The 27,590-nt window shown below is 50.0% G+C and overlaps 1 protein-coding gene across 5 annotated transcripts in view; it reads left to right on the plus strand.

Moving 5' to 3' along the window:
- Positions 1-27,590, plus strand: part of FAM135B (family with sequence similarity 135 member B) — a 282,778-nt gene that overhangs the window by 174,714 nt on the left and 80,474 nt on the right. For all 5 annotated transcript variants that reach the window (XM_086695631.1, XM_086695629.1, XM_086695627.1 and 2 more), the window contains exons 4-6: positions 9,724-9,863; positions 18,630-18,700; positions 23,432-23,605. In XM_086695631.1, coding sequence (XP_086551757.1) covers positions 9,724-9,863; positions 18,630-18,700; positions 23,432-23,605 — 385 coding nt within the window. The remainder of the gene's footprint in view (positions 1-9,723; positions 9,864-18,629; positions 18,701-23,431; positions 23,606-27,590) is intronic.

Genomic DNA, 27,590 nt, shown 5'->3' on the forward strand with positions numbered 1-27,590 from the left:
AGAGATGGAGGAGGTTTGAGTTGGAGAGGGGAGCATTGGCCCTGGAATAATTCCCAAGTTCATGTGCAGACGGACAATCCTTCTGTGACATTTGGCACGGACGTACAGCAGCAGGAGAAGGAGCTGTTGGAGGGGAGGAGGGTGTGCAGGAGCCTCCGTGTCCCAGAGGACCAGCTGAGGCCATCCAGGCCACCCTGGGGTTTAGAGGGAGGGGCGTGGGGTGAAAGATTTGGAGCTGAGCACATGAACCCTGGCCACAAGGGCAGGTCTCAGCAAGGAAGGCTGGGCTGACCTGTGTGTGCCGTGAACATGCCTAGTTCATTGGAACCGGGGGCAGCGTTCGGCCAGTGCCTCTGGTGTGTGCAGTTGTCATAGTAGCCATTGCCCTAAACTTTCTGAGTGCCCCCCCGCATTGGCTAGTTGGTCTGGCCCCTCCCCCAGATGCTCATATTCCCTGTGATCCTTAAATCAAGGAGTTATGCCTGGCACAGCACATGGCCTGCAGGACCCTGCTCATCACTCTGCCTGGCATTATTCTGATTGGCGGGTGCCTGCACTAACCAGTTTGGGATATTCTGTCCCCTTTCCCAAGTATAGGTATGGCCCAGGTGTATGCCCTAAGGAACAGGACGGAGGAGTCCAATAGGGGAAAGGTGAGGCATAGGAGGGCAGGGTCCAGGTGAGAATGTCCTGTGATTGAAAAGAACTTCCTGGCTTGGGGAGGGGAAGGGTTGGATGTAGCCCTTGGAGCGAGAAGAGGGCTGAGGCTGCTGGTCTTTCTGGACTGGTCAGTCCTGGCACAGCCCCAGGCAGTGGGGCTAGCCCTCCCTCCAGAGGGACGTTCTGTTTCTGTGGAAGGAAAAGACAGTGACCACCTGTTCTCACCTACTGGGCGCTGACTGTGGGCACTCTCTGCCATTGTAGGAGCAAGTCACGACTGTCCCCCACATCCTGTGGTTTCCCAGTCAGGCCACGGTCACCGTGGGCCGGAGAGTGGCTCTGTGTTCCTCGGAACGTATTGGGGACTGTGACTGGCCCTGGGCGTGGCCGCTGCTGCTCCCACAAATATTTGATTAGCTGCAATCACTGCTTTTCTTGGTTCTCCTTGCATATGAAGCATATGGCTGAGGCAGATGGCCCTGGAAAGTCTGAACCACATAAACAGGGCTCTTCGCCTCCCGTTTTGTCTCCTAATGACTTACCAGCACAATAGGTTTTGGGATTAGGAAACAAAGCCTTACACCCCAGAAAACCCCATAGTGTGCCCCTTTAGGCGCATTTAGTGCCTGCTGTTTGCCGGGGAGCGTAGATCGGTGTGGGTGCTGGCCCATCGTGAGGACATAGCAGGAGACAGAGCCAGCCTCATGAGCTAGCTCTCGAGCTGAGATCCAGCTCACTTCCTCAAATGTTTATTAAACACCGCTGCCAAATTCTCAGGGATTAGGTCACTTGGAGCTTTGGGCAGCCAGACATTCTATAAATATTTGTCCGGCCCGGACAACCGCCCAGAACACCGGCTCTGTGCTAAGCCCTCACCTTACTGCAGCGTCCACACTGATGATTTAGGCCCAGCGATAACATCGTAGAGAATTTAGATTTTATTCTAAGTGCCATCAGGGGTGATGACGTCCGGTTTATATTTCATATGAATAGACGCAAGAGTGGAAATAATAAAAGCATGTTTCAACATTGAGAGAAAATCCTGAAAGGACACGGAAAGGATTTGATTAATCAGAACCACATTTTGAATGTGAATTTGCAGGATTCGCAGATGATTGATCAGGGGGTGAGGGGGAAGAGGAATCAGAGATGGCCAGGAGGCATGGTACGACTATGGGTAAGAGACGGCAGGAGAAACACATTTGGGAAACAAAATCAGAGGTTCTGTCTTGGATGTGTGAGTTTATGGTGCGTATCCAACATCAAAGGAATAATGTCTCAGGGCTGAGGGATCGCGCGCACCCACGTGGGAGAGATGGGACTCTTGTCACACATTTGAGAGCTCTTAGCTTCTAAGTGGTGTATAAAGTGCTGGAAGTGGCTAGGGTCCCCTGCGGAGACCGTGGGAGGAGAGAAGAGCTCATAGGAGAGAAAAGACGTGGGTCGAACACCCTGATGGAAGTCTACAGTGCAGAGAGGTGGGAGGTGCAGGAGGAGACACCCCATGGGATCGAGGCAGAAGCAAGGTGGCCAGGCATAAGGAGCCATCTCGCTGCCCCCTGGAGTCATATTGTTATTGTCACTTTTGCTCAGAATTGAGGTGGAGGGAGTTAAATCTCACCCCACATCTCCCAGCTGGAAAGCAAGGAGATTCTGTGTGCTTCTCTGTCCTTGCAGGCAGTGCCCCTGCCCTGGTCAAGACAGCTCTTGACAGCTCCCCAGAGCTGGAGGGCAGCCGAGGTTCCCCTTGCATTTTCCCTGAGAGTTTTCTAGTAGCCAGTAGAATTCTGCTGTGAGTAATTTTTTTTAAGTTTATTTATTTATTGTGTGTGTGTGTGTGTGAGAGAGAGAGAGAGAGAGAGAGAGATTGAAGCTCAGTGCAGGGCTCGAACTCATGAACTGTGAGATCATGACCTGAGCTGAAACCAAGAGTCAGATGCTTAACTGACTGAGTCAAGCCCAGAGCCCCTATTGTGAGTACTTTTTAATAGTCACATCAGCTACACACTCCTGTCCATGTGGCAGTACACGCATGGCTGTTTCTCTGAGCACCTGTTACAGGTTAGTCCCTATAGCAGGTGCTGTCACAGGTTGTCTTGCTCTCCACCCTGGCAACCCTCGAACAGGAATGCTCTCTCCCATCCCCATTTCACAGGGGAGGAAACTGAGGCTCAGACCGGGGTAAGTTCCTTGTTCACAGGAACACAGTGTACAAGTGGAGAACCCAGGGCAAATCCGTGGCTTTTCACTCAAATCTGTGTCTTCTCCTTGCAAAAGCAGGAGGCCATGTACTGCACTCTGCAGTTGAAATGCAGATGGAAACACCTGAGTTGGCCGGGTGGTTAGGTCCCATCTAAAGGAGGCGGGTGGGTGAGCTGTTGGGTCACTGGAGTCTGTTAGAGGCGACGCGCTGGCCTTTCACATTTGAGATGAGATAGCAGTGCACGTTATGGGCTGACAGAATAGGTATCCAGTGCTGGCCTGGCTGGGCCCCCTCTGACAGGTGGGTTGCAGTGGTGATAATTAAGTAATTATGCCCGCTCGGTGTAGACGGGACAGGGCTCGCTGCTAAATTGCACCTGCAGCCATGTTCCCTTTCAGTAGGTTCAGTGATGGTTTTTCTGCGTGCTTTGGATTAGTTTCTGTAAGCAGGAATTTCTGCGAGGCCACGGTATCTCTGTGTAACTTGAGTCTTCGTGCGGAGTAGGCTGAGTGCCGGGACCGCTGGGATTCGGAAACTTGGGAGTGTCGCCTCCTTCACCCTGCACTCACTAATGATGGAGTCATGGGTTGAGTCCATGTGGACCCGAGTGACCACAGTATGCATAGCCCACGGTTACATCATTCCAGGACTTCGGCTGTTATTCTGTAAGACGCAAGTGATGGAGTAGTGTGAGTCCAGCGAGGAGAGAACAAAGTTGGGAAACGTTGGACTAAATACTGAAGACTCTTCCTTGTCGTTGTTGTGCTATCACCAGTGACTGGCATTATGTCTAACATACCGCCTGTGTGGTTGTTGGGTTCCATAACACATATGTGAGGAAACAAGCTTAGGGATGAATGGGTGCAAAAAAGTACAAGATGTGGCATCCCCGATGTACTACCTTTGACGCTGAGGACATAACTTAACCTCTGTGGTCCTGAGCTTCTTCATGAGGATACAATGAAGACTCTCATACCCAAGGTCAAGTGAGACAAGGGATCTGAAGTACCTAGAACTCAGACCAATCCCAGGCTAGCTTCTGTAGAGCGATTTGCAGTGGGTGAACGGTTTTGCATGTAGTACACCTTACAGAGAAGAGACATTTGCAAGTCATGCGGTTAATACATAATGACGTCTAGACTGCAACCCAGGGCTTGCCACCTCAACCCAAACTGGTTAGGTGGGCCATATAAGATGATGCAAATGATTCGATGTGTCTGGAGAGATGAGAAACTCATTCAGACAAGGAGGTGTCTGTGGAGATGAGGAGCTCAGGGATTACCCATTCCCTATCCATGGACAGCTGTGTGGGACAGATACACCCCACGGGGAGCTCTGATCGTTCAGTTCCAAATGTCTTGCACAGGACCTGACATGTAGCAGGTGATTAACAAGGAGTTAATGAATAAATGAATATGTTTTATAGTAAAGAAAAAACCCCACAGAAACATATTCACTTGGGATTATGGATAAGGCATAAACTCATATGCTTGTTCATTAAAGCACATTATTTTCAATATTCCAGGGACATCATATTTTAGGTAGAAAGCAAGAAAAATGTCTGTTAGGGGAGTTTAGATGGATGGTGCAGTCGGTTAAGCATCCGACTCTGGATTCAGCTCAGGTCATGATGTCACGGTTCATGAAATCGAGCCCTGCTTTGGGCTCTGTGCTGACAGCATGGAGCCTGCTTGGGATTCTCTCTCTTTCTCTCTTTGCCCCTCCCCTGCTCTCTCTTTCTCTCTCAAATAAATAAACATGGTGTTGTAGGTAAGTGATGAATCATGGGAATCTACCCCCCCCCCCAAACTAAGAGCACACTGTATACGCTGTGGTTAGCCAACCTGACAATAAATTATATTAAAAAACAATAAAATAAAACAAAAAAATGTTTTTAGTTTTTTCAAATAGCTATACAAATGACAATATGATGTGCTTCAAAAATTGAAGGTACCAGTCCATTCACATCTCTGCAGATATCTCACCAAAGTGCTTTTTTTATCTAAGTGCCCTGTTAGCAAAATGCTAACTTGCTTCCCTCATCTCACGGGGGCTGAGAAGACCTGGGCTTATAAAATGAAATGCTATCCTTTTTAAGAAAATTTTTTTAAATGTTTATTTATTTTTTGAGAGAGAGAGACAGACAGCAATCAGGGGAGGGGCAGAGAGAGAGGCAGACCCAGAATCCAAAGCAGGCTCCAGGCTCCAAGCTGACAACACAGAGCCCAACTGTGGGGCTCAAACTCATGAGCTGTGAGATCATGACCTGAGCCGAAGTCGGACATTTAACTGACCGAGCCTCCTAGGCGCCCCAAAATGGGCTTCTTTTTTGAAAGCCAGGTTGGGAAAGAACTGGGTCTGATCCTTCTCAGGCTAGTAGGGCTTTTCATGGCCACACGGATGTTCTGTTGAAGGTGGTTCTTTAGAACTCCAAGAAGCTCGTAGCCTCAACGACGAGCTTGCTTGTTCAGCCATCTGCATAGGACTTGGGGGCCCTGCCTCAGGACTTCAGGTTATTACTTTTCAGGTGACATTTATATGTTCAGTCATTGCTATTCAAGGCACAACCTTTGTGCCAGGTTAGATGGATGCACAGAACTTTCCAGCTTATGATATAACCAAACCAACCTTCTACTCGTGAACCCTGGAGCCATTGTGAACATCCAGAGCCATCATAGTGGGCTCCAGCTTTCCTCAAGCTACTTTTATTTCCAGGAAACAGTATTCCATGCTTTATCCATACAGGAAGTTGACACCTCTCTGGTTGGGGCAAGTCTGTCCTAATCCGGTGGGTCTCCCCACTTCCATACTTCAAAAAAAGTCATCAACACCTTGGCTGTTTGCTCCCAGGGGATTCTTCTCTCCCTATGTGGATTGTTTTATTTGGGGACAGAGGCTCCAAGAAAAGAAGCAGCTTTGATGGGGTCACAGAAGGTCATGTCCTACCTCTCTAACTTGGCAATGAGTGTTCCCCGGCCCTACCAGCCATAAAACACTTAGACGACATGGGACTTTGCTCTGGTCATTCTCTAGAGAAACAGTGAACACCTGCTTCAAGGTGGTTTTCTTTTCTGCCTATTCTTTGAAACTGGTAGAAAAAAAATAATAACGTTTGGCTTCAAGGTAACCTTCTGTCCGTCCTGTTCCTGGAAATAGCCAGAAAATCACCTGGCATAAAGATCATCATCATTATCATCTTTATGTTACTAGGGAGTCTGGCTGGGTTTGGGGAATTTTATAGTTAAACATACCCCTTTATTTCTCATCTCGTCTGAGTCTTAGATTCACTATGGAAATCAGGCAGGGCATGATTCTTGCCTTATTTGCACTCCGATTTCATGGCCCGCCCAAGGCCAATGGTGAGAAAATGGTGGGGCAAGTTTAGAAAGCAAGTCTGCCTTACTGCGGATGTCCTGTTCTTTAGAACGGGATAAGAAAGCTGAGGTCTTGACTTTGAGTCGCTCTTACTCCAACTGTTAGAGGATTCTCATGTGTGAATATGGCCTGGGTTTGAAGACATTCGCTGGTAGCTTCTCAGCATCTTCATTTGCCAACAGCCCAAGCCTCCCCTGGCTGTCCTCAGGCCTGGCGGGTTGGAAGAGAATCTCCCGGAGTTTTGACCATTTAGCACACACTTAGTTCTCTGGGCGGCTCTGCTGTGCAGGCAGAACCATGGCCATATTCTTGGAATTGGGATGGGGTTCCTTGCACAAGTAAATGTACCACCAGAGGGCTGCAGGCCTGGATTCCGGGGCACCGGGTACACATGCGATGAACAGCACCTACACTCTGTAATCTGCAGTCACGGAGGCCCTGGGGTGGGCGGGGGCGCCGGGCAGAGGGAAGGTCATCATTCGAGCTATAGACGTTTGGAGACACTGCCGAAATGCAGATTGTTGATATCACTCATTTTTGTGGGGGAAAAACCCCATGAGAACCTGAAAGTCTTTTTACTCTGGCCTTCTGGCCTGAAACTCCAGATTGAGCTGTTTGAAACTCATCCCTTAAACAGTGGGCGCCATTAAGGAGTTCCTCTGCCTCTGCGCTATTCTCTTTTCCCTGCTCTTCTCCTCTCCTTTTCCTTTCCATTCCTTTTTCTTCCTCCTCCTACCTTCTTTCCTCTGCCTATTTCCACTTCCTTATTTCCTTTTTTTTTTTTTTTTTTTAAGCACACTCCACGCTCAGTGCAGAGAGCCTGACATGGGACTTGAACTCACGACCCTGAGATCAAGACCTGAGCTGAGATCAAGAGACGGACACTCAATCTTCTGAGCCACCCAGGCATCTACCTTGTTTCCTCTTGAAGTTCTGACTGTCCTTTCAGATCCTTATGCATGGTACCGACCCTGCCACACACAACAGCAGACAGATATTTGGGGAGACGCTAATCTCCGCCTTCTCACTGGGTCACTTGAGTAGAATCTGCTCACCCGACAAGTAAAAACATTCTAAAGAGAGATGTGGCTCTTTACTCCCCAGCCAGGAAAGGGCAGCCTCCGAAGTATCCCAGGGTCTTTGAGGGTAGAGAGAACACACATTTTCTTCATCTCTGGGCATCCAGTGCCTGGGATCTCTGGGTGCGTAGAAGGAGGGGGAGCTGGAACAAGAACCTTCCGTCTGCCCATGGGGGCTGCATAAAATAAGCTGGAGAGCCAGTCCTAGAAATTCTAGGAAGAGGCCTTGTGGAGGAGAAGAAAGTAGCATTTCCTTCAGAGTGCAGGAGGAGGGAGCCAAGATGATGGGTAAGGTGTCCAAGTGTGGGTTGTCCTTACTGAGGGGAGGAGGCAAGCACCGTGTCAGTGGTGCCCACAATCCCAAACGGTGTCCGTGATTGACGAGCCTTCCCTTGCAAGGAGACACCTGTTGATGTCCTACTTGATAGTAACGAGAAGATGACACAGGAAGTCCCATCAGGCGTAAGAAATGCCTCATCCTGGGCTTAATGGGGCCGTTTGGGATTTGGTGATCTCTAGATACCATGGAGTCTTGTGGTCTAGATTGACAGTCTGCTCAAAAATCAGAGAAGTTTAATTTCTCATAGAAATGCGACCAGTGGAATTGTCTTTGACAGAAAGCGCCCAGACCTTTCTCTGAGCACAAAGCGTCATCTTACTGCGTATTGCACACCCAGTATGTGCCTGGTCTTAGGATCTTGATTTATTTTATGCTCTTTATGTCTATATGGATCCCAGGTCAGGGTGGATATGCCCGTTTTTCACATGGAAAGCTGCTGTTACAAGGGGTGATGTCACCTGCCCAAGAAGGCTGGGTGATTGAACTGTTTTGCTGGCTGTCCCTCCTGGTACTGGACGCCTCAGTGCTGCTCTGACCTTCAGAGTCTTTACCCCATCCATCCTCTGCCGTGCTGTCAGGCCGGCTGATAGATCAACTAGGCCTTGACAGTGATAGAGAAAGGGCTGGTGTAGCAAATAAAAACAGAAAGGCATTTGCACACAAGGATCACTTCTATTTAAAGGCCGCATCAATTTGAATCTAAATAGGGCTGCATTAGCCCAGTAATTTTATTTCCTTCATGACGAAGTGCAAATTAGAGCAGGCACATCTGAGCAGTCTTGGTAATGACCTGGGATTTTACGTGTTTTTGTTCCTTCCTCTGAAGCTACAAGACAGGTCTTGGTTTGTGTGTCACTGTGCCCTGGTGGGGGTGGGCAGTGACCCTTTGTCCCTGTTTCCAGGGGACTCTTCAGGCCATCTGAGGACAATGCACAAGGCAGTTGAGCTGTTTTTCTCTGCTGGTTGCACTGATTTTTCTTCTTATCTTCTGGGCTCTCTTTGCAAACATGCTATTTATTTTTTTCTGTAGTGATTTATAGAGGACCTGCCTTTGGCTAGGAGACAGGTGCATTTTATTCATTCACCCGAGACTTCTTTCCTTGGTTGCTAAACAGATGGGTGTGAGGATAAATCCAAGCAATACCTCGTCACATGGCAGACACCAAGATGCCCGCCTCTTTTCCTTTGAGCCACGGTCTCTCCATCCGTAGTAAAATCTTCTCTAGCAAGTTCCTACAAGGATTAGGGAAGAGTAGCAAACGTGAAAGCTTGTTGGAAGCTGTAAAGTGCCACGTGGTTGGTCATTATTATGAACAGGTAATCATTGCTTTGTTTTGTGTAAATATTAGCATTACTTATTTGAGAATATTTTGATATTGTCCCTGGTGTGCACTTTATGTGTTAAGTGGTTCTGAGAAGTTCACCCACTTGCTTTCCATACCTCTGGCCGGTGCGTGCAGTAAAGTCTCCTGTCATCATCAGACAGGTGAGTCTTCCTGAACTTGAGTTTGATTCGCAGACAGTGCTTAGGAATTGGAGTTTCTTTGGAATGCTTTGGAAGACACAGAGTTCCTTTGAAACCTTGATGTCTAATACAGTGAGGATTAGCACACGTACCTAAAACTCAAGACAGAGTGTTCTCCATATCATACATGATGTGAACAACATTTTCAGGAGGGAGATTCTAGGGGCACTGGGGAGTTCTTGGAGGAGGAAGAGGTTTCTGTCCATATCTTCTCTGTTCTTCTCTTCCTCCCTGATTTCAGGAGAGGAGGATTACGGAAGGCTTCATAGAGGTGAGTAGGTGAGGAATTTAGCAGCCACTGATTTCCAGCCACGGAGCACTGCACGACAAGATCGTAGGGTGTGTAAGGGATTAGTAAGGTTCTTCTGAGATGCCAGCCCAGTTCACTCGACAGGAGTCCTTCTGTGATTTCAATCTTTGGACATCGCAATGCGTTTGGGGCCAGGCCATTACTTTCTTTGGGCTGGACTGGCCCCTGAGGATCCTGCGGGTGTAGAACGGCACTGGAACTCACGGGCTCTTACTGGGATTTGTTTTGCAGACGGCAACAGCCTGCACTCCGCCTGCGCCCACGAGAACGCCGTGCACAGCCGGATCTTTCAGATCTTATACAGGAATGAAGAGGTGCCCATCAATGACGCCGTCATCTTCCGAGCTCATCTGCTCTTAGACGGAGAAAGGGTAAGTGGTGGAATCTGCCGCCAGCCACGAGGTGCTGTCCCCTCCTCCCGCCTTTTGTCGCCATTCCCAGGTGATGGTAAGTGACGGGCAAGCTGTGGATTTGCCCTAAAGTCTGACAGGGATTCATGGCTTTAGAGAACTCATGCGTGTATTTGTGCTTTCCGGTACTCATTCTTTCACTCATGTACGTTCTCCATCCATGTCCCACACAGTTTCCATTAACCGACTTACTCAGGCTTTGATTCCTTCTTCCCTGGCCTGTTTGTTCATCTGTTTGGGCAGGCATTCTGTCACGGAGTCGGTCAGCAGGCACCGACTGTCTGCTCCGTGCAGGGCTCTGGGCAGGGCCCTTGGATGAGGGACAGAGCTGGAGAAAGTGGCAGGAACTCTGCCCTCGAGGGCTTGGTAATCGAGTAGGAGAACAGGTATAGAAGCCAGCACCCTGGCAGGTGACGTGCACTCTGCTGGCTGTAGGCACAAATAAACGAAGGCGCCCCGAGGCTGGAGAGATGAGCTCTGTGGGAGGCATCGATGCTTCCACCAAGGGGCTGGCTTTGAGATGCACCAACTGAGAGTCCCTCAGACTAGGACAAATAGAAAGGGCACTCCATGCAGGGGCAACAGCATGAGGTGAAGCCCACTGACCTTGGGGGGTCTCATTCCGTTTGTTGGAAGCTTGATTGTAAAATCTCTATTCCGGGACACCTGGGCAGCTCAGTCGGTTAAGCATCTGACTTCGGCTCGGGTCATGATCTTGTGATCTCACGAGTTGGAGCCCCACGTCAGGCTCTGTGCTGACAGCTCAGAGCCTGGAGCCTGTTTTGGATTCTCTGTCTCCCTCTCTCTCTGCCCCTCCCCTGCTCATGCTCTGTCTCTCTCTGTCTGTCTCTCTCAAAAATAAATAAACCTTAATAAAAAAAAGAAAACTGTCTATTCCTCAGGTTAGCATGTTTCGAGGGAATATTCGGAGTCTAAGGCATTACGCGCACTTCCCCAGTCCCGCCTCTGATTCCCATTGTCGCACTCCAGCTGCTCGTTTCCTGCTGGAATGCCTTTAACGATATGGAAGTATATTCCCATTTTAGGAAGGTCCTTTGGCAGCAGGTCCCCCCACTCACATTCCCCACATGGTGTGCAGAGCGCCTCCTGCTGGCCAGGTGCTCTCTTCCTCCTGTCAGGCCCTCCTTTCCGTCCAAGTCCTTATGGTCCACGCAGTGACCAGGTTCCACCGTGTGGCTACAGGTGAAAAACTGTGGCTCATGTTTCCTTCCTCCATCCATCCATCCATCCATGCAAGATTTACTGAGTACCACCGATGAGCACCTACGAGGGGCTAACGATAAAATAGTGACCGAGAAAATACCCCGGGTGTCTCAGGACTTATATTTTACTGGCAGATCAATACATTTCAGTGTAGTCAAATAAATGAGTCACGGACATCCTATCCCTGAGCTTCCCGTGGCGACATGCTCAGCCCACTTGTGGTGAGATGTACTTGCAAGGGCAGGAAGGGGGGGCCTGGAACCCCGTTGGGGGTCCTGCAAAGCCATCACTGGTCCCAAAGTGGAGGAGGTCCAACTCCGGGAGACGACTTCTCTTCACGGTTGCCCAGCGCTCAGCTCCTGCACAGCCTCCACACGGGGTGGAGGTTATTCCCTGAGGACAAGGGATAGTCAGGAGAGGCCTCCCTGAAAAGCCTACATTGAGCTGGGGTCCACGTGCCCAGGAACGCCAGGAGCTCGGGAAGACAGCATCCCTGGAGGAGGGCACAGCAAGGGCAAAGGCCCTGAGGTAGCGTGTGTCCCAGCTAACGCCATAAGGCCGAGATGTCTTGCACAGTGAGTGGAGGGAAGGGGCAGGAGGTGAAGTTAGAGAGGTGGTGGGGGAGGGCGGCCTTAGCGCTGCGGGCGACGGGAGGGAAGGGGGAGGTTATGCTTGGGTGACGGCGAGCCATTGATTTCGTCAGAAGGACGCGGTGTTTGTCTTAGATTTTGTCCCCCGACTTCCCATCTGTGAGCTTCTCCGGGGCCAGAGTCTCCCATCTGTCTTTGCAACACCAGTGTCTGCCGTGGGACTCTGTCCGAGTTGCCCAGCAGATGCGAGCAGGTGACTTGGTTGGTGTAGTGAACAAACTGAACTTGAAATTCCTCCTTTTAGGAGGGGCCCCCTTCCTTACAAACAGGAATGAGTATCCCTAGTGTTGCCTGTTAGCCTTCAGTGACCCCGGTCACCTTCTTCCTTATGCCCTCACAGTGCCCACGAACACTTTATCTGTCATTGAAATCAGAAAGACCAAAACCACCCTCCTTGAGCTGGGCGTGTCGTTTGACTACTGGAGCGTCTGCCCTCTGCCCTCCCCACCTGCTCTGGACCCCGGGGCTGACCGCATGCACCACTAAGCCGCATCCTCCTCTTTTGGGTTCTGTTTGGGTCCAGCCTGGCAGTGATTGGAGGAAGGGAGGGGAGTGGGGCCAGAGAGTACATTCCCCAGGCTCCCATTGGGCCAGAGAGAGCTGCTTGTCCACTGGCGTGCTGGGGCTAGCTGTTATTCTGGAGGTAGCTCGTGTGCTGGGGCTAGCTTGAGTGACCCAAAGGTACACATGCTTTGCCAGCTCCCCATTCACCCACTCAGTGATGTCACATTGGTGGCCAGCAATCAGTTGTGGTGGAAAGATTTATACCAGAGAACTCGGCAATGCTGCCCATCAGGGTTTTTAGTTTTCCTTCTGAGAACTGGTTGTGAAACATTTACCCAAGGTCTCAGCTCAGGTCAGGGGGCTCGCTCCATGGAGCTTTCCCTCCAGTTCTGATAACTCGCTCGGCCCACCTCTCCTGGGCCAGGGCATCAAGGACATCCTGCAGTGACCAGTCCTGACACACTGGCCATCATCCGTGGCTTTCCATAAACCCTCCCTGCACCCTTGTGAGTCATCACTTTGCTGAACGGCATGGATTCCTCATTTTGAGTATATCATCAGCTTCCTTCCTGGACCCAGTTTCGGAAGAGACCCCTGAGATTGTTTTGAGTTTTAAGGAACCCCAAACCAGGCTGCGTGTTCACGCTTGGCTCATCCCGGTTCTGGCGGGCGAACATTACTGTATCTCTTGTCGACCATCATCCTTTGCTGTGTTGACCTCAAAGGCCTTCTGGGCAGAAGTTGCGTTGGGAGGCTGGGTTCGGACAATGTTCAGGTGTCTCAGTCATCTTCCATCTGAATTCCACCACTCGCTCCCACCCCAGCATTTGTAGGCTTTCCCAACACCCAAGTTTAGCTCAGGTCAGGTTGTAACAAACCTCTGTTCTGAGGTTGAACAGGGAGTCTGTGTGGCTTCCTTTTTATACCAAATCATTCATTGCTACAAGCTAATAATTTGTGTTGGAGTAATCCATACGGCAGCAAAGAATGCTACAGTTAATCATTATATCCAGATCAGTGACAATTAAAATTAATTGGGTATGTCCATAAACGTTTCATATCAAGAATGGTTCCATTAGCTCTTTTCCAGTGAGTGTCTGTCTGCTTTGGACGACAAAAACACTGCTTATTGCCAGGTGTCCAGAGTTCATGTTCCGGCATGCGCACAGCCATCATTGTGAACAACAGATACTTATATGGTGGCCATGCATCAAGCATACCGTTGCGCATGCTATGAGAAATGCAGATGTGAAGATGCCTTCCACCCTGGGAGGGCACAGGTCAGTGCAAGAGATGGCCGTGGACAGAAGCAGTCACCGCTTAAGGCATAAGATGGGATGTTTGCATGACGGTTGCAAAGAGTGAGTGTCCAAGTAGGGTAGCTGTTTAATTTATATACACCGTGTAATCCCTCAGAGGATTTGGAAAGGCTGACAAAATGCATAGAACAGTAAAAGGAAAAACAACAATAACAACAGACTGAGCCAGAGTCAAGGAAAATCACAAAAAGGGGGCAGGGAAGCCTGGAAGCCTAAATGTAAATAGGGCTAAATGTAACAGACCGAAATGCATGAACATGGCACTAGGCGTTGCTAATGGAAGCTCGCACATTCAGCACCAAGTTTCCCAGCAGCCAAAGCAAAAAGGATAGTTACTAACCACAAGATGCTTGGTGCCCTGAGGAGGATGAGGGGCAGATTACATCAAAAAGTCTTTGTCAACAAGGCTGCGTGTTTATAGGCTTAAAAAAGAAAAGCATTTCTCAAAGCGTGATTCCTTGTTGTACCCACATCACGGTCTCCTGGCGTTACTTTTTCAAAATGCAGATTCTTGAGCCCATCACAGACCTAGTGAGTCAGGCAGAGGGTTTTCTTTTGAGGGGGCAGGGAGTTGATTAAAAGCGTTGAATTGTTACGGAATGGGTGGAATGAATTTCTGCAGGAGGCTGTGAACAGCTCTTGAGACCAAGGGTAGAGAGGGCAGGGGAAAAGCAGTGAAGTAGACCTCCCATCTGGGGAAGAAAGCATCATTTCCAGTAGGATGGTGCAGGGGCGAGAGTGGACGGGAGAGTTGAAGACACAGCAGTTAGCACCATGAAGGCCCTGCCGGACACCGTATGTTTACCTGTTGTGAAAGCGGGGGCCGCCCTCAGGAATCAGGAGGAGGAGAGTTGGGATTTGGAAAGGTCCCTCTGGCAAAAGTACGGAAAGTAGGGCCCAAAGCCCTAGGACATGGAGGCAGTGCTAGGGTCCACGCGGGTGTTGGGGAGCACCACAGCAGAGGCAGCAACGGTGAGGATGTGTGGAAAGAGGGAGCTGTGTTTCAGCCGAGGGCCTGTGGACCTGGGCTCAAGTGTGGGGGGTGCAGCACATCGCATAGTCAAGAAAGTTCAGTGGGAGTTGACCGTAAGGTTTGGCCACAAAATGGGCTTGGGGTCCATTGACGGTCCAGGGTAGCTGGGAGAAGATCACTTTTGGGAAGTGATAGAAATGCAGGCTGAGTTATAGTAACAACCACAGGATCTTAACACTAATACCACCTTATATGTATTCAACGTGTGTTGTGTGGTGGGCGTTGCACTGAGTGCTTTGCTTGGAATGTCTCAGCAGCCCATCACTACGGTATTGTGGTATGTTTTGCAACACTTGCTTTATGGAGGAGGACACAGTGATGTAGAGAAGTGATTTGTCCAAAGTCACCTACCAAAGTGGTAGAGTGGAGATTTGAACCCCGGCAGTTTGACCACAAAAGCCTGGGTTTCTGACCAGTATGTGGACCCACCATGTGGAGTTGGTATAGGAAGGGTCCTCTGGTGGCCAGGTCCATAGGAATTTGGAAATAACAATAATAACTAATATTTGTAAGAGTAGTCTTTGGAGATGCCCAAGTGGCTCAGTTGGTTGGTTTCGGCTCAAGTCATGGTCTCATGGTTCGTGGGATTGAGTCAGTTGCACTACAACATGGAGCTTGCTTGGGATTCTCTCTCTTCCTCTCTCTGCCCCCCCCCCCCCACACACACACATGCACTGTCTCTCTCTCTCCCTCTCTCTCACTCAAAAAATAATAATAAAAAAGAATGGTCTTGGCTCACATGTTGTGTTAAGCCCTTTGGGTGTATTTTCTTAGTCACACAATAGCAGTGCTCTCTAAGGAGGAAGTAATATTTAACCTCATCTACAGCTGAGAAAACCAGTTTAGAGGGGCTGATTGGTGCAGGCTACAGCCAAATATTGCACACATGTAGCTTGATGTCCGAAGCTGCCTCCTCCCCCACTGGCTGTGATGCAGCTCAGGAGAGAAGCTAAGAATGGAGAAGAGTCAGCATCATGAGCGGAGTCGAAAGCAACCAGGGAGGGAAGGCATACCCACAACACAGAGGGGATCACACAACAAGGCCAAAGAAGCTTTGGACCCTTGACTGGATCTGGGCTGTGGGACTTACCCGCCAGCTGACCTTGGGGAGGTTGAACTGGGAATTCCCTCCTACATGGAGCCTCAATGTTCTCATTTGTGAATGAGGGACAATAGTTTTGAATTCTCCGTTTTATCCACATTGGAGAAGACAGAATGGGCAGTCAGCTGCTGCATAGGAACTCTTCTGCGGATACTAGGCTACTGGTTTTATGTTCAGTGCTGCACCACGCTGCTTCCTGCTGCTCAACAATGATTCTCTCTTTTCTTTCATGTTTATTTATTTTTTAGAGAGAGAGAGAGAGAGCGAGCAGGGGTGGGGCAGAGAGAGAGGGAGACACAGAATCCAAAGCAGGCTCCAGGCTCTGAGCTGTCAGCACCGAGCCCAGCGAGGGGCTGGAACTCATGAGCCCTGAGATCATGACCTGAGCCAAAGCCTGAGCCACCCAGGCGCCCCTAAAACAATGACTCTTTTTTTTAAAAAAAAAATTTTTTTTTTCAACATTTATTTTTGGGACAGAGAGAGACAGAGCATGAACGGGGGAGGGGCAGAGAGAGAGGGAGACACAGAATCGGAAACAGGCTCCAGGCTCTGAGCCATCAGCCCAGAGCCTGACGCGGGGCTCGAACTCCCGGACCGCGAGATCGTGACCTGGCTGAAGTCGGACGCTTAACCGACTGCGCCACCCAGGCGCCCCAAAACAATGACTCTTAAAGGGAGGTGATGTCTTAAACCAAGTGATATGCATCAGTGGCTGGGCGTGCACGTGTGCACATACAGACGTGCACAGGTGTGTGCACCTTTCCACACGTACCCATGTACGAGGGTGTGTATTTTGAGGGAGGGGAAGGCAGCCAACTGCCAATGATTAATTGAATGGTTAGAGAAGCCAGTGACTTTATCCTGGAGCATCTTGGAATTCAAGATTTATTGAGACATCAGTAAACCCATAGCCAGGCTCAACCCTGGCCCGGGATTCCGCTCCTAGTTCCAAAGGAATTGCAGCAAGTTTAAAACTGGGGCTTACAGTGAGTTTTTCTCGCCAGCACGCTCGGGAGGAGGTTAGGCGGGTTTCCTTTGCCAGTCCCACTTCCGAGGAACGGGCGGCAGGAGGCTCAGCTGCCTGGGTTGTGTGTACGAAGCAAGGTTTGTGATTATGCAAAACAAAGCTAGCAGAGGAAGTTATTCATAGCACTTGGATCCAGCAAAATGTTAACTTTTAAATGCTTTTTTTTTTCCCAACACATTTTAAAACCCTGGGGACCTAAAGATAAATTCCATCCATATGTCTGTGCCTGAGTTCTGCTTAACCAGGAACGTGTTTCCAAAGATGCCTTTGGGTAAGAGATTTCCATCCCTGAAGGATGAGGACATTTTGCAAAGAAACAAAAACCAACAGGAGAGGGGGTGGAGAAGAGCTTTATTTATTCCTCAGGACACATGAATACTTTCTATGTGGCAGGCTCTATTCCTAGAGCTGGGGATCCAGAATGAATTGAGACTACTCTCTCCCTTAATGATGACTGATTGCTGTGGACACTGTGGTGGTGGGGGGGGTGGGGGTGGGTGGGATTTAGCCACAGGCCAGATGGGGATTGTCAGTGAACACCGTGAGCCTGATCCAAGTGAAGTTTGCAAATGCCAGGCCTGCATTGCCGGGTCCAGGGATTTTTTTTTTAACAGAAGCTGGAAACTTGCAATAGAAATGTGAGGTTGCCTGATTTTTGAATGTTTGCAATTTGTAAGGTGCAACTTGCAGCTTGGCGAGGACTAGACAGAAACAATTTGGGTCCCGGGCTTCCCGGTTATGAACCGGAAACAATTACAATAGGAAGCATTGAATGCCAAGATAGAAATTAGATACCAGGGTTTTGTGGGTTACAGGGTAGAAGGGCTCTGTCCAGCCTGGGTGTGGGGAGGAACTCATGCCCTGCCCCAAGTGTGCAGTGCTCACCTAGGTTTCCCCGCTGAGCAGCGGCAGCAGAAGGATCTGGTGTTGAGCAGGCATCCTTCCTGAAGGTGGGATGGTGTTGGAAGTGGGAAAAGAGGAGCAGAGGGTACCATCTTTTAGATGTAGGTGAGAAGCCAGCAGGTAGAACAAATAGATTCCTTTGATAATTGAGGAAAATAGGAAAGTGAAGAATGAAAGCAGCTGTGGATAGGACAGGAAATGCCAACGTGTCTCAAAGTGTAAACGGTTGAATGAAATGGACCTCAAGCCAAAAATGAAAGATCTGGGGGTGGCCAGGTGGGTCAGTCAGTTAAGTATCTGACTCTGGTCTTTGGCTCCATGAGTTCGAGCCCCACATCTGTCAGTGCGGAGCCTGCTTGGGATCCTCTCTGTCTCTCTCTCGAATAAGCTTAAGAAAAAAAAAGAAAGACCTGCTTTCTTATGAAGCTGAGCCCTCTTGGGGGATGACCCCCACTTTCCTGGGTGTCAGCATTCCCCGCTTACACATGGACAGCAGTGCCCACCTGGCGAGGGTGCCCGAGGGCAGAGATGATGTCACCTCCAGCATTTTCCCATCGCTAGCCAAAGGGGGCTTCTTCCGGGCAAGTTCACAGCCCCCTTTCCCAGAGCAGGTGCTACAGAACACTTCCCTCCTGCCGAAAAGGATTCCAGATCAAATCTGTTTGGGAAGTAAGGGGCTCAAAAGGCCTGCGCTATAGAAAACTTGCCTAACATTTTTTTTTGCAAATTGGCTTTTTCCCCCATTTGACTCCATAAATCCCTTCCTTCTGATTTCCTCATAATGCTCACAGAGCTCCCCTCCAACCAGAGTTCTGTGGACTCTGCATGGGAATTCTGCTTTATGAGTAAATGACATTAACGTTGCAGTGAGGTTCTTTTCCTAAACTTTGGGAATTAGGCCAGCTACATTTTTCATCTGGGCCAGGTATGACTGCTAAATCCCTTCCACTTTGTTTCTCTTGCAGGTGGAAGAGGCACTAAGTGAAGTCGATTTTCAGCTCAAGGTGGATCTCCACTTTACAGACAGTGAACAGCAGTGAGTGTCCCTGAAGTCTCCAAATCCTGGTTTCCTTCCTCCAACCCTTCCTCGTCCCTGGGGCACCTCCTGGCCTTGAACCTCAGAACATTTCCCAGATGCCTGGCTCCCAGCAGTGGGGCTGGGAGCGTCTGCACGGTCACTGTAGACCGCGTGCCTTTCAGGCAGATAGCTCAAGTGCTGGGTGCACAGACAACTCCTGACTGCTTGCCTTTAGTATCTGGCACCTTCTCATACCTGACACCTCCATTCGTTTCCGGTGCGGTATTAATTAGGTCTTCAGATTGATGACCCTATGAGGCTGCAATCCTCAAGGCTCCTTCTGAATCAGAGGAGAGCCTGCCTGGATCCCACGTCTTTGTCCCAAATATCTGCTTCTGTGCTTCAACTCTCTGAAAATTGAAAACCCGTTGACTTGTGACATGCCGATTCAACAGGCAGGAGACAACGCTCCTCCTTCCTATAACTGCTTCCTCTCAGCCTGATCCATGGCATCCCGCTCCTGCTACTCTGGGCAGGCTGTCAGCTGTAGATTCCGTCAGGTCATAAATAAATGGTCCCTGTTTCAGGTATCAGGAAGGCCACTCGAGGGTATTACCAAAACTCTAACCTCTCATCCAGTTTATGACCTCTTCACTGCCCCCCTCCCCTGCCTGCTTCTGCCACCCCCCAGCTTCAGGCTTGTTGAGGTCAGGAAACTCCCAGGGCAGGAGCAGGGCGGTGGGAGGCCTCCTCTTTGTTCCTGCCTCCTTCCCTGCAGGGGTGTGTGGGTCTCACAAGGTCACGCTCCGTCAGGAGTTAAGGGATTACAGAGGAGCAGAGGTCATATAGGACAGGTTCAATTGCAGGCAAGGCTCAGTAGAGTTTGAATCACTGCACCCTTTGCTCTTGGGGTATCCCTATGCATTCTTTGGGGATATACTCACTAATTAGGCAAGCTTGCTCACTCCCCCACTGTAGTTCTTTGATGTAGTCCTGTGCCTGGGCCATTCACTCCTTGCTGGAAGCTCTTTTGGCATATTCTTGAAAAAACCCATATCTGGTCCTTGGGAAATGAACAAAGGCACTTTAATCCCTCAGGGGTGGGGAACCCTCTCCCCCTGTAATCCTGCTCACTCTTCCTTTGGCCAATCCAGCCACCCTCAGCCTCTCCCCTGAGGACATATGCAAGATGATTCAGGTACCAGGACCTATGTTCCCCCAATTGTAGGGGACAAAGGGCAAACACACTTGAAGATCCCTCTCACTAGGCTTACAGTTATGGGGCAGACACTCCTTTTTCCTCTGTTCTGTTAGCAGAATCGCAGAGAATTATCCTGACCACTCTTCACAAGCTAATCTGCACTTCTGGTCTCTACAACCTTTTCAGCAGAAGCATCACATCCTCCTATGGAAAATAGAAAACCAGGTGGCCAATGGTCTAATGCTGTCAGAACGACCTCCCAATCCCTTCAGAGTTCAGACGCCCTTTTGGAACTTTCTCCCCCTTCTCAAGGACCATCCCATCCCTGAGATGTGTCTGGTTTTTACAGAGTTTCCATAATGTGAGGAGTTGAGTCACATGGGGTCCTCTGAGATGTCAGTGACCTGATGTGTCTGCGCATTGAGAATGGACATCTGCTGATGTGCGGATGGTGGTGTCTAGTGTTTGGGTTGTCAGAGGCATCTGTCCATGGTCCTGCCATGGTGTCTGGGCTCAATATCACAGATTCCTCATTCTTGTCTGGCCCCCAAGGCCCTCAGGCCACTTGCTTCCCTCATCACTGCTTTCTTACCTCTTTGTGAGATGGTGGATGCTTGGGAAATCTTATTTTCCTCAGGATTTGTTCTTCCAGCACCATATTGAACTTAGAGCCCCTGCAAGAAGCTGGCTTTCTTCCTAACCTATAAACTCAGAAGTTAAGCCTCTGCCTCTGTTCCCATATGCCCCCTCAACCATCTGCGATTCCGATCATCCGCCCGTTTCTTTAACCCACCCTGCCTTATCTTCCTGTACCTGCTTCCTCAAAGACATTCATCCATTACTCCATGGTAGACATTTCCAAGCAGTCAGAGAACCCTGCAAATGATTCCATATTTGGCCTAGAAGTCATTCTCCATCCCGCCTGCCTGGCAGTCTGAATGATAAATCATGGCAGACCCAGGAGATGAGACCATCTTGCCATCAAGATGGGAGTTCATGGAGATGGGACCAAAGTGTAGGACATTTAGCAGCCCAGGCTCTGTGCTCAGCCGCCACGAGATGCTGATCGAATCCCTGAATTGTTCCTACATCTCAACAGCCTCATTTATAAAATGGACATTATTATAGAACCCATGTCTCACAAGTCTGTTATGAAGATTAAGAGAGACAGTATCTCAAGTGTGTGGTCTGCCGAATCAATGTCTTCTTCCTCTCTGTGGCTTCCTAGATGCCTGTGGGGCCGGGCTTCCACGTGTCACTTCCTGTCTGTAATACAGAGCACTTAATAACAATCAGAGCAGGGGGTTTTCATGGAGTACAAGATTAGCTAAGGGGAACAGGAAGCCAGGGACTGGGGAAGAATTTAAAATGCCATATTTTTTCATTTTCCTAAATTGGGTTTAAGGATGATGCAGTGTCTGTAGCACATCCTGGGGATATGCATTAGGCTTTGAAACATGACCCAGGCAGATGGCTTCTTTAGAACCATGTAGGCCCGAGTGGAGACCAAATAGGGAAGCATGGCATCGAATATCAGGGACTTGGAACGGCCAAAGTCAAGATCACCCTGCTCCAGTCGGCCCTCTCACACTTGCACTTGCTACTTTGCAAAGGCCCACGAGCACATGCCTGCATAGGGATGGGAAGCTCACTCCTTCCCATCAGATCTCCTTCTGTCCCTGGACAGTTCTGCCTATGAGGAAATTCTTCTTTATTTAAGGAACAAGTCCTTTTTGTGTGCCTTTCTTCGGTTGCCCTTGATTTTAATCCTTGCAACCACTTAGGAAAATTCTCAGTCTGGATGACCCTTTAAGATCAGATAAACAAGACTCTTCAATAAAGTCATCTCTTCATCTCCAATTAAATATCAGGATTCTTTCTCTGTGTTTTGTGTTTGATCTCTTTTTGGTTCCTTTATAGGAACTCAGTGCTCAGGGTGACCTTCATCGTTTCTAAATTGAGACCCCCATGAATTGAGTTTTATCTCCATCGATTGGTTCTATCCATTATTGAACACAAAGCAGCTATCACCTCCTTTAATCTGAGTTCTTTACTCCTATTGATGTGGCTTAAATTCTTTTAACATTTTTGACACCTTTGCTCCCCTGACGTGTGCTTCACCTCCTCTTGTTGTAGCCTAAGAATATGTCTGTGATTCCCACAAGCTTGTGTCTGAATGGATTCCAAGTGACGAAGTCCAGTAGCACAGAAGGGACTGTGTGGTCAGATGAACGTGGGTCTAGCATTTCAGTTTTGTCTCGTGACTTGGAACAAGTCACTTAACCCATGCTGGCTTTGATTCCTTATCTGAAAATGGAATAATACTAGTAAAGATCTCATATGACGGTCATAAGGATTAAGGGGAAAAGCACTGGATTCCGTTCATTGTAAGGCCTCAGTAAATTATTGTCAGAATTAAAGTGAATGTAAATGCTAATGGCTTTCTGAGACTCGGGAGGTACCCCCTTTCCCCATCCCCATCAGGTTTCTGCCTGGTAAGAGAGGAGGCTGTTGTTTGTGGTCTGTTTATGGAGTCACCCTGGGCTGTAATGATTTACTTGCCAATTTGCACACAAGCCAAGCGACAGGATTCCAGGGGAATTCCAGCCCCTTGAGCTGGGTCTTGGGAGTCCGCTCCCTTCCCTTCCTCTCCCGGTGTCTCATTTCCATCTACGGAGGAAGGAGAAGTTTGTCCTCCGAATACTCTCTGCGCTCTGGGCTCTACCCATGGAAGATGCCCCATCCATGCTTCCCAAGTGCTCTGCTTCAGGGAGACTTAGAGAGCCGGAGTGATTGGCTTCCAGAACTTGAGGTTAGCACTGGAAGAGTTTTATTTAGAGAAGAATCAGCCCCTTTTTTTTATAACCAATGGCTCTGTTGGGCCTTGCCTACCAGCCAGTTCATCTCTTAGGAATCAGACACACCCCAGTGACAGAATGCTAGAGCAAAGGTGCAGGAATCCTTCTCGAAACTTGCCAGACTGTTCAGCCATTATGCTTTGGGACTCATTTATTCCTTTGGTCAGCCACTTCTTTTCCATAAGCAAACATTTGGCCAACGTCTACAGTTTGCCAGATACAATGTGAGGTATTAAGACAGAAGGACGAATTAGTTGAATTTCCTGGCCATAAGAGGTAGGACTCTGGCAGAAAACCCAGACTCACGAGGCAGTGCTGTTCTGGACGTTGGTGGAGGGAGACGAGCAGCGTGGGTGGGAGGGAGGCCCAGGGCTTCAGGGTTGATGTGAGCCCTGAAAAGGGGTCTGAGCGTCTTTCCGTCACTGGCCTGACAGGGGAGGGGGTGCTTGGTATCAGTGGCAGCAAAGCATGAGCCCTGGGGCTGCTGAGAAGTAACCGTGTGATGCCTCCTGAGTTCTCTTCCTTCTCGGAGCCTCAGGGATTTCAAACCAGACAGGGTGATCGTAGGGGACGGATCAGATGATGCGTGCGTGGTGGCTGGCCCGGGGCGGGACCATCATGCAGACCTGCCTGGGTGACAGCAGGGATAGCTTGCCATCACTCACCTGGGCTCACTCGCTTGCCTTCCAGGCTGAGGGACGTGGCGGGGGCACCCCTGATTAGCAGCCGCACGCTCGGCCTGCACTTCCACCCCCGAAGAGGCCTGCACCACCAGGTCCCCGTCATGTTCGACTATTTCCACCTGTCGGTGATCTCGGTGACCATCCACGCGGCCCTGGTGGCTCTGCAGCAGCCCCTGATCAGGTATGAAATTACGCACATGAACGCGGGGGCGTGGGGCGCTGCCCTGGATTTCTCATTATACCCCTTCCACGGCGCAGCTGAGGGGGGCCGGGCTGGCCGGGATTGGTGGGCGCAGACCAGAGGGGCTTCTCCCAGGAGGAGGGTCTAGGCTCTGGGCCTCCCTCGGGGGCAGGGGAGAGGTGGGCGGTGGGCGGCGCGGAGAGGGCATCAGGAGTCCAGGGCGCGTGGGCAGGGAGCCAAGGGGCTGAATCTGCCAACAACGGAGTAGACCTGGCAAGAGTGGATTCGGATCGGACGTGGGCCCTGCACCTGGCTTTGCCTTTTCTAACCGTGCCTTATCTGAGAAGTCACCACGTGTCCCTGAGATGCACAGTCTTCCTCTCTAAACCAGGAGCACTCGTGTCCCGTGCACAGATCTTAGTGGCTCTCAAGCAAGGGTAGTGGCTAAGCGCGGGACAGGGACTCTGTTTTCTGCGCCCCTCCCCAGGTTGCCATGTGTTCAAATGCAAGGCCACCCGTATGGCCCTGTGTTCACCCTGTCAGTGAAGCCCTGTGATGCACCGAGGCTTAATGCATCCTCAAGAGGGGGCTACAGAGCTGGCAACGGTGAGCATGTTCCTCGTGCGCCTGGCATGGCCTGCTTTGTGCACCAGGTCACTTCCTAACCTTGCCCGTGCACGTGGGCACGAGGTGGTCATGCATGCAAAGGGACAGTCAGGGATAGAATCTTGCGATGTGGAGTCTCGGGAAGGAACTAACGTTCCAGTGCCCCTTTTAAGGAGAAATTCTCACTGCTGGTGGTTAATATGCATGAGACTCCAGTCCCCACTGATGGTTGGGTAAGAGCTTGGCTCCGATCACCTGCTGGGGTCAGCGACTAGGAAAGGAGCCGGGATCCTGGCCGGCTGACGGGGCCCGCAGATGCTGTTCCTGGAGGCCTTTACCCAGTCCCCGTGCCCCTCAGCCGAACCCCACCCCAGGCTCTGCTTGCTGTGGGGGCTAATTCAGACACTGATCTGAATGGTGGACAGGATGGATATATGTCCAATCAACCATAATCCCCAAACTGAGAAGTGTCATCCAGAGATAAAGACTAAGTGGGCTAAGGAGCATGGTGAGAAGTTTCTGAAAGAAAGGGTGCATTGCATACACTGGGCCTTGAGCAGTGTAGGGTTTTGACATAGGGAGAGCCCTTGGGGAGTTAGCTCAGAGCCCAAGAAAGGAGCCAAGGGCACTGAGGGTGGAGGGGGCTGGCATCATGGGCTGTGCGTGTGCCGTGCCTGGCCTCCAGCGCTCCGCTGGCAATGTGGACATTCTCCTGCCCGTCTAGGGTCGAGCTCCTCCAGACTGGGCCCTGAAAAAGGAGACACCCCTGTAAGGAAGACCATGGGAATATTCATTGTTCTTTCTCAATCGCTATATCGAGGGCCTGCTGTGCCCCAGGACCAGTGTTAGGGTATGCACAGTATATCCCACAGGGGCAGCTAAGGAGATGTTGCGATAGACTTCCTTGTCTGCATTTATGGTGTTATTATACGCCAAGTGCTGCTCAGAGTTTCGCAGAAAATATTAACAGCAATCATAGGTATAATCAAAGGAAAGCAGACCTGAATTTGGGAAATTGCAGGAAAAATAGAATCCAGAAAGGGGGGGCGGGCATGAGGATCCTGCAGAGATATTCCCTGGCTGTGTGCTCGCTCTGAGGCTTGGCAAAAAGTGGCCTTGATGCAGACTTCAGGACACAGTCTGCCGTCAGTGACACGGGGCTGATGGCGGGAGGTGGTGTCCTATGAGTGGCTGGCTATCACCTGCTGGAAGTGAGGTGATAGCCACGCCCTCCCCCCTCCCCCGTCCCCCGCCCCGGGCCCCCCAGCCCTGGGCCCAGGGTAGGAAAGAGGAGTGCCCTGCCGGTGGTTCTGGGGCCTGACACTGAGCTGTTGTGCCTCAGCTGGAGTCAGGCCTGTCCTGTTGTCTGCAGCCACCAGGTAATTCCTGGGGGTCCTCGGAGTGATGTGTAACCGCTCTAGACATCTGTTTCAACATTGAAGTAAGAAGGAAGGAGAAGGAAGGGAGGGAGGGAGGGAGGGAACTTACGAAATGGGCAGTGATAGTAATCCAGCAGAGATGAACAGAGTGCAGTGAGATGAAGTTCATTGTCTATGCTGCACATGGTGACCATGTGCTTGCTTAGTGGTGGGTGGTCTAAGCTTGACCCATTTCTGGAAGGCCAAGCCAGGAAGCTCTGGGATGAGCTGATCAGATCTGGGACCTTAAGAGGCTTAGAGTTTGGCAGGGCAGAAACATACGTAAGTAACTCTAGTTCAGCAAGCGAACCATCCTGGGAGTGGGAATGTGATGGAGGGTGGGGTTGAACTGTTGGCTTTGGGGTCAGAGGGATCTATTCTGAGCCCCCTGCTGAGTGAGCGCGTTAGCTCCAGCACATGACTTAAGCTCCCCGAGTTTCTGTTGCAGTTTGTGCGGGAAGGTTATTAGAAGGAGTAAATGAGATAGCACACGTAAACCCTTGGCCATGCATTCCGTTGATTAATATTTATGCAGCGCCCGCCATGTGCACATCTCGGGGTCCGATCTCGGCCTCATGTCTAGCACAGTGAGAAATAAATTTGGAAGGATAAAGGTCTCATTTAGCAGTGTAACGAATGGCACATTGAGGAATTGAAAATCCATTGATTGTTTAAGAAGGGGGCATTGAAGGACATGAGCAGAAGAATCACCCAGTAAGACCTGTGTTTTGTAAGATCCCTCCTGCGGCCAGAGTCAGCTGGGCTGGCAGCGATATCAGGGTGGAGACAAGAGCCAGGGTCCAGCTAGGAGCTAAGTGTCCATGTTGCCCAAGACGGCTGTGAAAAGCCATCTTCCTGCCGCCGGGAGCCCTGATACTCTAACGAGGATTTGGGACCTGGAAACTCCTCGTAGAAAACTTAACCTTCTGATGGAAACAGCTCCTTGCAAATCGAATGGAGCGCACAGAGATATTCAGCGTCAGAGCCTGGCTTCTCCAGGGATGGCAGTTAAAATAGAACTGTCTTTTGTTCTCTGGGTTTTATAGGAAGGATTTCTGTTAGTTACCTCACAGTGGCTGGGAACAAAGGCAACCCTTTAAAATGATGGGAAACACCTGTCAAATGGGGCAACTTCAGGTTTTTCCAGAAAAGTGAGTTTCCCAGCATTCCTCAAGTCCAATCAGGAAGGAGCAGGTGAGAAATTAAAATTTAACCTCAAAAGACCTTCCGCCTTTCCTGAAACACCCTCAAGAAGAGACTCCAGTGTTTCAGCCTTAAATGGGGCAGGTGGATTCCACTGGGGGGATTCAGATCCTCTGGAAGAGTCGTCAAGGCCACAGTTCCGGAAAATAGCTAGTGATTCCAGTTACTAACTTGCGGTCTGCCCCCGAATATGCCGTGAGCATCACTGCTCATGCACATGTTCTGTGTTTTCCTGCAATGTTCCTTTGATCCAGTTGTAGCCAAACTGTACCCTTGCTTTAAATTGCAGTTCTGGCTCAGTCGGTTAAGCGTCCGACTTCGGCTCAGGTCATGACCTCATGGTTCATGAGTTCGAGCCCCACGTCGGGCTCTGTGCTGACAGCTCGGAGCCTGGAGCCCGTTTCGGATTCTGTGTCTCCCTCTCTCTCTGCCCCTCCCCTGCTCACACTCTGTCTCTGTTTCTCTCTCTCAAAAATAAATAAAGGTCAAAAAATTAAAAAAAATCGCAGTAAACAAATCAGAGTAATGACTATATTCTATTCGATTAGGTGTGTGTTATTAGCAGCGGTGGCTACATAAAGATAATAATGATTGTGTAAGGTTTTGTTTTATTTGTGGTGTCATCAACATCAGCTGGAGCCTTTATTGAATGACTGCTGTTTGTCTGACGCTGCACTTGAAGCCACGTTGAGCCAGTCTCACAGAATCCTCAGAGGCCCCAGTGAAGGTGCTGGTGTCAGCTTGCCCGGCATAAAAGC

The sequence above is a fragment of the Puma concolor genome, chromosome F2 (genome assembly GCF_028749965.1).
Source record: "Puma concolor isolate L17-30 chromosome F2, mPumCon1.1.hap2, whole genome shotgun sequence".
NCBI classification, from domain to species: Eukaryota; Metazoa; Chordata; class Mammalia; order Carnivora; family Felidae; genus Puma; species Puma concolor.